The sequence below is a fragment of the Alligator sinensis genome, unplaced genomic scaffold (genome assembly GCF_000455745.1).
Source record: "Alligator sinensis unplaced genomic scaffold, ASM45574v1 scaffold737_1, whole genome shotgun sequence".
In the NCBI taxonomy this organism is placed as follows: Eukaryota; Metazoa; Chordata; order Crocodylia; family Alligatoridae; genus Alligator; species Alligator sinensis.
The window spans coordinates 2,327,875-2,337,162 of NW_005841930.1; the positions used below are offsets into that span (position 1 = coordinate 2,327,875).

Below are 9,288 nucleotides of genomic sequence, written 5' to 3' on the forward strand. Positions count from 1 at the left end.
CAGCAGCAGCAGCTTCAGGTTTTGGTTGAACAGCCAAGACCGACTGACAATTCAGCTCTGAAAAGGTTAAAAACTTTAGCTTTTGCCTTGAGCAGCACAGGCAGTGTAAGATGAAGATTAGGCTATGTCCATGTTCTATGCAGCCATAACGCTGAAAACGTTTTTCTTCATTTTGCCTTCCTACAAACAACCATGTCTTTAGGGAAGTGTGGCATGCAAAAAAAACACAATATGTCCTGTTTTGTAATTCCCTTCAAGATAGCACCTGCCACAGCCTCGAGTCGAGAGGGTAGGAATAGGCAGTATTTTAATTTGAGGGGAAGAAAATGAAATAGAGCAGTAACTCAGACTATTAGTAATTCTTCAAGCACGTATATGTAGATTACAGATAACTATCCAGAGACTAGAGTGGCTCAAAGTAAACAAAACAACACAAATTAAAGTTATGACCTTTAAGGCTATATGTACAATATAATCATGTTTGCCTTCACTACAGTCTTAAGATACTTCAGATCTTTTACTCAATGTTACAGAATTACTCAAGACTTAAGACAGGACAGCAGAAGAAACTATGCTAGGACAACTAGGGACATTCTTCCACTTAAGGAGGAAAGAGTAAATATTTCTGGGCAGCAAGGATGCAGACATTTTTATCCATCTTCTAGCCCAAGATTAGACAGCCTCTGTATCTGGCCTGCACTATAACTACTAGAAAAACAAGCCATTGGAAAATTGGGTCTAATTTTTCTAGTGAGATGCACACAAGACAACAAAGTGCATGCGATTTGCAGATTGTGGTAAAAGCCTTCTGATATGGTATTCAGATTGAACTATGTGCTAGTTAGCTCAGCAATAGTGTGAACACCAAATAATGTAAATGGATGCAAACACAGCTTTCCATTGGGTTCAAAATAGGAATGCTCACACTAAAAAGACTAAGTATATTAGTGCCTATAATGCACATTTTCATTATAATTATGCAAACGTGTAGTAATGGTCTTGCCCCTATTCTCCCAAATACCAGAGGTTAAGAGAACGAAAAAGATAGCTAGTTATTTTTCACACACCAAAATATAGGAAGACACAAGCTACTTTATGAAACAATATATAATTCTGGCTGTACTTAACAAGAATTTTCACTTGCTATATTCTAACTTCTACCTCATTGAGCCTTGAGCATTTTTCACTAGCTTGCTGCATAAGGCTTTGGTGCCAGCTTAAGTGGAAAACAACTTTTGATTTTGTTTTGTAAGAGTATTAATAGAACAAGGCTCTCAAAGCCATGAGAAGACCGAGGAAAAAAAAGAAGTCAAACTTTTGCTACATTAGTAATCTCTTTCTGGCACTCAAGTATGGTAAGAAAAATGGTATAAATACTAAGATTAAAAACCAGAAATTAAGTTGGTTTTGACACTTCCAGGCTTTGTGGAAATGAAACAAAGGACTGCGTACCAGAAACTAAAATCCCAAAGGTCTCATTTATACTCAAGGTGAGCATCATGTGTTTCGATACTATGGTGATGAATGTAGCATAAACACCTCAAATAAGTGGCATATGAGGAGAGAACAAGGAGACAGCTCACAAGTAGATATTAATACTGACATAGTTTCTCTTTTATGAAACACACATTGAAGACAACTTAGTTTATTAAGTTAGAGAGGTACTCCAAGTTATCTGGGAGTCTAAATAAACTTAACATAAGATAAAAGCGTAAGTCAATGAGAAAATTATTTACGCTTAATTCCAGAACAGAGTTTATGTGATGAGCCTAATTCAACCTGTGTCCCAGGGATAAGAACCCCACAATGCTGCCTGTTACTAGATAACTGAATTCTCTCTTCTGATGATGTCACCAGATACATTTATTCAGTTTTCTGAAACCTGATAAATCATGTCAGATTACTTCCTTTTTAATACGCTGGTCTTATATTAAAGCCTGAGACCACACATCCATTTGTATATGAAGTTGCATTAAAAAAATATTTACATGGCTTTTAAAAAAAATAGCAGCAGAAAGGTCTGTCTCTGCCATATACTTTGAGAGAAATACAGTGAGAACTGATGGTCGCAAAAGTCCCCAGAATTATTCCATCCTATCAAGCTGATTTTGTTTTCTTTGGACTAATCCCTTCACCATCTCCAGTCATCCGCTCTGCTGGCCTCTTCCTTAACCCTTTCATTTTCCTGGTCTGTAATTTACCAAGATCCTGTTTCTTCATATGGATTCGACCATAGGTTGTACCAAAGACATCACGGGAGATATTTTTCTTCTTCTTTGGCTGTAAGAGAAAATGAATGTTAATAAAGACCATTTAGTCACCAAATGATTACAGACAGATGACATCACTATCACAGAATTCCCAAGCATTCAAGGCAAAGGCACCTGAAGTGAAAATGTACAAATTAAATTAAGGATTTCTGACTCTTACCCCACTACATCTTTATCCCACTCCCTCCCATCAATATCATGGCATGGGCTTTGGGGTGTTGATCCAAAAAAGCTATGATTCTGCAGAGAACGTATAATGCGGTAATGCTTTCAGCCCTGCATCTTTTTTATGGCTAACTTTAAAATTTGTTCTGGCTTAAAGATTGTGCAAGTTGTATACAAAAGACATTATACTGCAAGACCAGTTTTAAGTACCTTGAGTGCCTTAGGCTGTTTTAAAGATAACTTATAAAGGTCATCTGAAGCCAAATGTGTCCTCCTCATCACCAAATCTAATGAAGGTCCCATGTCTTCTAATTCAATCCTTGGTATTTTACAGCCTGATTTCTTCAGTAATACTCTAGAGAAGAGAAAAAAAATAAAAATATTAATATTGTCCTCTCATTTAGTTTGTAATAATTTCCAACTATTTTCTGACCTGCAGAAGAGAATTCAGCCTTTATGAACAGGTGCTACTGCTCGATTCTTTGCTCAGAAAAATACGTGGCACTATGGCTGCTTACAAATGTAAAAAAACAAACAAACAAACAAACAAACAAAAAAGTGCTTTACTTTAAACTCTGCATGCCCCTGCACTGAGCCCAATGCGTGTCCAGGAGAGGCACTGCGTTAGTTTGACCCAGCTTGCCCAATGTCTGGTACTTCAGCGGGGCTTTTTGGCGCTTTTATCTAATAGCTGATTGAATCATAAGAAGCCAAATTGAATTCAATCAGCTATTAGATAAAAGCGCCAAAAAAGCCTTGCTGAAGCGCTCAATCTATACAGAAGCTGCAGAGCCTGGTTGATCTAATGCGCTAACTCTTCCAGTTTAAAGCACGGTTGTTGTTTTGTTTTGTTCTTTTCATGTCTGTCAGAAGACTGAGTGTAGTTAAACATGACTTTTCAAATCTGTTTGATCATAACATGAGAGCATTCAACATCTATTCAGCCTGAGCCTGTTCCAAACAACTACCCAGGCATCAATACTGCGAATTCAGTTTGTTTCAAAAGTAATTTGACCTCTTATGCATTAATCTAAATTTAAATTTAGATTAGGTCTGTGATATTGGATTAGATATTTTTTCTGACAAATTACAGAAAAGTGCCTCAGGCATAACCTGTGAAATTGAGAACTTTTGAGAATGAGAAGCTATGAAACAACACTCCCTCTAAGCTGCATGGTGTGCGTGGCCATGGCCACGCACACCATGCAGCTTAGAGGGAACGCTGATATGAAGTATGATTTTAATAAATCATTTTATAAGCGAGAATTTAACAAGCTAGATGTGTATACAGAGTCAGTATCTGATGAGGTGTGCCTACAACACAAGCTAAAATCTGAGCCTAAACAGCACAAGTTCACTGTAGTGTAGAATGAAATCAAGGTTCACATTAGACAATCTAAGTGTACAAAAGCAAAAGGAAGCTTACTTATAGCTTCGCATGTAAATTTTCCCATCCATTGCTGTGAAATGCAGAACATGTTCTAATCCAGCCAGGCGAACATAGGGCACAGTAGGACCCCTGAAGAAGTCTGAAAGAATATTTAAACATATTGAATGCGCCAGGTTTCTTCTTGAGACAAACAAGACCAAAACCATAGGACCACAATAAGAGGATGCTAATTTGATAAGAGATCTCCATTATAGCAGATGGAACTCAGACTGACTGGTAAGTGTTTTCTAAATATTCCAAAGCAAAACTCTGTGCAGATTTTTTTTTTTTTTTTAGAATCACTGAATGTAACAAGTGTCTCTATCATCCACATCCATGAGTTTTTACTTGAAGCCAAAATACATGTTAAGTTGAGCATATCCCACATCTGAAAAGCTCACTGCTACTGCTCAGAGGTGTAACATTGGGAATGAGCAGAGTACAGGAAAACAAGTATCAGCTTCCCAGACGGTACTCTGCTAGCAATGAAAACTCCTGAACCTAGTTAATTGTCTTCTTTTTTTTAACAACCAAAAGGAGATAAATATATGGACACTGTTTCAATAGCAAATGGGTACGTCTTTTGAAGTAGCATCTTTAGTTGTCTGAAATAACCCACTCTTTTAAAGTTTCAACTACAAACTCAGAAAAATGAAATGCATCTCATAACTGTTCAAACAAGCTCGTGGTTATGTATGCATTCTGTAGTACAGAAAAGAACATCTGGATAGGTTAAGAGTTTGTCAGACAAATTGACTGATTCAAAAAACTCTGGCACCAAAGCCAGCAGTTAGGAAAGTGGCAGAGATCAATGAGGTAAAAATACAGAAAACAAAGAAGGAATACCTTTTAGTGTTACTGATTGATTTTTACTGACCCCTGTTTATAATATTCTTACTGTACTTATTGTACTATTATACAAGACTTACTTATTATACAACTTTCTATTTCATTACCCTGTTGAATACAGCACTATTAAGTGAAAGAAACCTGCCATTACTGCATCAAGTATTTTTCACTAAATGTACACTATTCAAACAGACAAATTAAGTATGATCAGTTACATGAAAAAGCAGCTTAGTTTTCAAGCAGGAACTTTAGATACTAGTTAACCAAGGGTTAGTGGCCTCTAGCACAGTTTTCATAGCAGGACTGTGGAAAACAGTGTGAGGGAAGTTAACATACAACAAGAACATCAAATGTGCCCATCATCTGTGGAGGGTGGAAGAAGAATGTGACCCTGTCCCTAGAGAACAAGGTGTGTTAATAAAAAACATGGATGATCAATACTCAAAACAGGGGAAATGCTAACAGACTGCAAAACATGGGGCTCGCTTCCCTTCAAGTTTCCCGTTCAGGTTACTTTCTAAAGATTTCCTTTTCAGTCACTTCCTCAATTATAATTTTCAGGAGTATCAGCACTGACCCAATGTCCAAAGCAAAGTTTTACTGGCAGATATAACCTGGAGTTTAGCCAAGAAATTCTTGGTCAATTGCATATTCTCATTCTTCCTTTGTTGGGTTACTGAATTCATATCTAGGGAAAAAGTCATTGGTAGAATATTTTCTTTATTTTTATATGCATTTTCCCAGTTTGCAGCTAAGACTAGAGCTCTCTTAGCAGGCAGATTTATATTTACAATGCTTTTCCTGGCAACCTGTCTTTTTTTGTGGTAGCCCATAGCTTTCTACCCACAGAATGATTTTTCCATCCAAATCCAGGCAGGCAAAAGTTTGTTTCTATGACATCAACCAGCTGCAGAACCTTTTCCTCTTTGTAACCCTATGAATTTGAAATATTTGGCTTTGTCTTAATTTTGAGGCAGCCTGCACTTTCGCTGGACTGGAGACCTTGCTTACCTCATCTTTTTAATTCCTGCCACCCATTTAGCATGTGCTTAGTGTGTTTCCAGGTCTTCTGATTAAGCATCCATTGCAGAGGGCTTTTGAGAACCTCCATTTTGTTTTCAAAGGCTTGGAATGTATTAAAGAATAAATTATAATCTGCCTACTCCTTATAGTAGCTGCAACTGTTCTTGCCTGAAAAGCGCAAGTGTTGCTGGAGATAACGCCTGCGACTGGTAGACCAGGGGCTAGAATGCTCATTCTGGGTTTCTTTTTATCCCCTATATAAAACACTTCTCAAAACACTTGCATCAAAAGATCCTGACTGAGCCCTGTACCTCTACATACTAGATCCTAATAACATGCACAGAAATGGTAGGATGGAGAAGAAATACAAAGTTCTACCTCAAAGATGTTCAGATTTCTAGGCAGCCAGGCTGCCATGAAACCTCAATTTCTTAAAGTGTGTCTGGACTCAATAATTGGGCAATTTTTAATATGTAAATAGGGGATATTAAGGAACAAGTGAGCCGACAGATGTTTCAATGAGCAGGAAAACATTTTAAGCCATGTGCTCAGGAGGCTATTAGAACAGGGGATTCAGTGGCTGCATCTCAAGAGGGATGTGCGGTGGTGGAAGTAGAGGGCAGGGAGGAGGGAAAAATCACTGGGCTCCTAATACCATCATAAAACTGGTCAGTGAAAGCCCAATGACACAAACAATATTAAGATACTTTTTATGGGAACAGGAGGGAAAATAAAATAAAAAGGTATTTTTTTCCCTGTAGGGGTTGTTTAGAAGGGAAAAGTACAGTTGCCATTTATATACACCCAAATAAAGTGTCCCCAAACTGTTAAGTGGATTTCAAAGGGTCAGTTACACAAAACATGCACATTAATTCCCTCTGCTTATGACTTGTATAACACAAGACCACCTTCACATGACAGCCCAAAAATGCACAAATCCTTTTCACGGAACAAACCAACAAAAACTGGGTTGTTTACCATGAACGTCAGTAATGTCACACAGCTTTGTTAACAAGGGATCATCAGATAACTCGTTTTCCCTTGGGGATCTCAGCAGCACTGTAACAACAGGGTCTTTAAACAGCAGTGACATCTTTCTAGGTTTTGTGGCAACAGTCAGGGATTGAAAACATTTTATTTCTCAGGAACAGGAAGAAAGAGCTACTCCCTATCACATCATAGGAGTTTTGGGGGAAGCCAAATTATAAAATGTAAATTATCCGACGTTATCAGTGTACCGTTATGTGGCTGAACCTTTCCTCTACCTATTGTTTGGCCTCTAGATGCCTTGTGGAAATCAACAGAACACCAAGACATCTGGTGTGTACTTGGCGTACATTCAGCAGAAAAAAAATTGGATGTATATTTAAAGTGCTATATCAGTAAGGCTGCAACCTTCAAATGAAGGTTCTCAAGGCCTCTAAATGCTGGAAGCTGTATGGGACAAGGGGCAGGGGACAGATCAGGGAGGACAGGCCCTGCCTAAATGCTTTCCCCATTAGTGCCTGATCTGTGCCACTGAGAGATGCAAAGTACTGGGCTAGATGGACCTGGGGTCTGACCCAGTATTGCATCTCTTATATTCTTAAAGTACATGTGGCTCCAGACAACTTAAGGCAAATTAAATGGGAAAACTGAAATTATCCAGATGGGTAACAATATAATGCAAAAGACCAACTGTTCAGTTACCTGGCACCTGTCTACAGCATGAGACACAATACCTTACAGTTTAGACCTCTGTCTGCCTCTTGCATCCATCTGTATACAAACACCAACACCAGGCAAATACACTTAAAGGGATACTCATCAGAATTAACTTTTCCAATGCTTTCTAGCCTTGGAGAAAAATCTATGCGTACCTGTTTACACATATGTATACCATTTAAAGTGAACAGGTACAATTAACGCTAGATATTTCTGTGCTTTTTTGTACATGTTGAGCAATACTAGCAAAATACCAGTTATTACATAATGTTGTTACTGCTTAATGCACTGCTGAAACCCTATTATTTAAAATACTCACCAATGAGAAGGCTTTTTAATCTTCTATACTCCTCACTTAAGTCAAACATATCACCAGCAAATATTAACATGGGTTTTGTTCCTTCAGGACACTTGCTGTTCTATTGGACATATTGTTTATACAAAAACAAACAAATATTCAAACAAGGTTATACAGCACGTTATTTGCTCAAGTGACCAGAGCACATTCCATTCTGTGCTGTTTTGGCTTCTGATAAACACGTATAGGGGTAAGTATCATTTCAAATTTATACGCAGTACTTGTATTTGGAATTTTGTGGGTCCTTTGAATAGGTGAGTAGTGTCTAAGGCCAAATAAGGCAAAAGTCCCTGATTGTAAGATGAGTTAGATAGTGAAAGAAACACTGTACTGGAAGTGCTGGAGGAAGCTTGTTGGCTTGGGATTACTAGTACACAAAGCACAAGCAAGCACACTGCATTTCTTGCACTGAGAAATGTGGAAGAGACTTAACAGAGCATTCAACCCATTACCAAATGCTGGGCTTGATACCGACTCACTGCTAGTGGACTACAACTTCCCTGCTGCATAAATAATTATGAAAATATATTTTAAAAAATTATCACACTGCAAGGGAGAGAGTTCACCTTTAATATGTTCTTTGCTACCTAAAAGGACTATTCCATTATCACCTGTTCTGAAGCTATAAATAAGCAGCTGCCAATTTCTGTAGTTTCCGAATTATGAGTGCAAATACAGAATGGATATTTTCAAACCAGTTTTGATGCAGGTGGAGTGTCTGTGCTCCATATGCAAGTCTATGAGCTTCAAGAAGAGGTGCTACAATTCTTTTAGCTAGAGATTAATGTTGTTCTAATGCATGTATGAAGTAAGGAGTAAAGCAGTCAATTACCTGTGCTCTGTGAAAATCAGGGTTTGTGCATAACTGAAGGTCCAGAAAAGCCTTTGAAGTATTGCACATATATTATAAAAATCACTGGCTGTGAAGAGATAAATTCCAGCCTTGCTAGTGTCCCTAATAACTTTAAGGACTGTCCACTGGTAGAATTTGATTAAGATAATCTGGTTTAAATACATTTTTACAAAGATCTTATTTTCACCTAAATGTTGGAAGCAACCCAAACCTATAGCAAAAACTTTTCAAAGGAACCAAATGGTAATCATATACATGTACAGAGGACAAAAATAAGATACCAAGATGAACTTGCACACGTTAATCCTGGCAGTCCGAGTTAGTACGTTAAAATGATCTTTTGTATACATGTGTGAGATGCAACAAAAAAGCTCACCAAAAGATGTCACTAGAGTACCTGCATTGAATATCTTACCTTAATCTCTTTTAAAGAGACAAACTTCTCAATGCCTAGCTCAATCATATCTAGGACGTGATAATCAAACATGCAGCCTGTGAAAAAGAAAAAAAGAAGTTGCTTTAGCCCAGTGGTGCTTAACCTATTTGGGCCCATGGGCCAGATAAGAGACCAGAGCGGTGGCATGGGGTCAATCCACATGCCAGATTCAGTTGGGGGGGGGGGGGGGCGGGGCGGCGG

At 38.1% G+C, this 9,288-nt stretch overlaps 1 protein-coding gene across 3 annotated transcripts in view; it reads right to left on the bottom strand.

Annotated features, from left to right (window-relative positions):
• Nucleotides 1-437: 437 nt before the first annotated feature.
• RPF2 (ribosome production factor 2 homolog) overlaps nt 438-9,288 on the bottom strand; it is a 26,379-nt gene continuing 17,528 nt past the window's right edge. For all 3 annotated transcript variants that reach the window (XM_006019479.3, XM_006019478.3, XM_025198834.1), the window contains 5 exons: nt 9,067-9,143; nt 7,760-7,859; nt 3,862-3,964; nt 2,646-2,790; nt 438-2,280 (listed from right to left, as the gene is read on the bottom strand). In XM_006019479.3, coding sequence (XP_006019541.1) covers nt 2,098-2,280; nt 2,646-2,790; nt 3,862-3,964; nt 7,760-7,859; nt 9,067-9,143 — 608 coding nt within the window. In that variant the 3' untranslated portion in view covers nt 438-2,097. The remainder of the gene's footprint in view (nt 2,281-2,645; nt 2,791-3,861; nt 3,965-7,759; nt 7,860-9,066; nt 9,144-9,288) is intronic.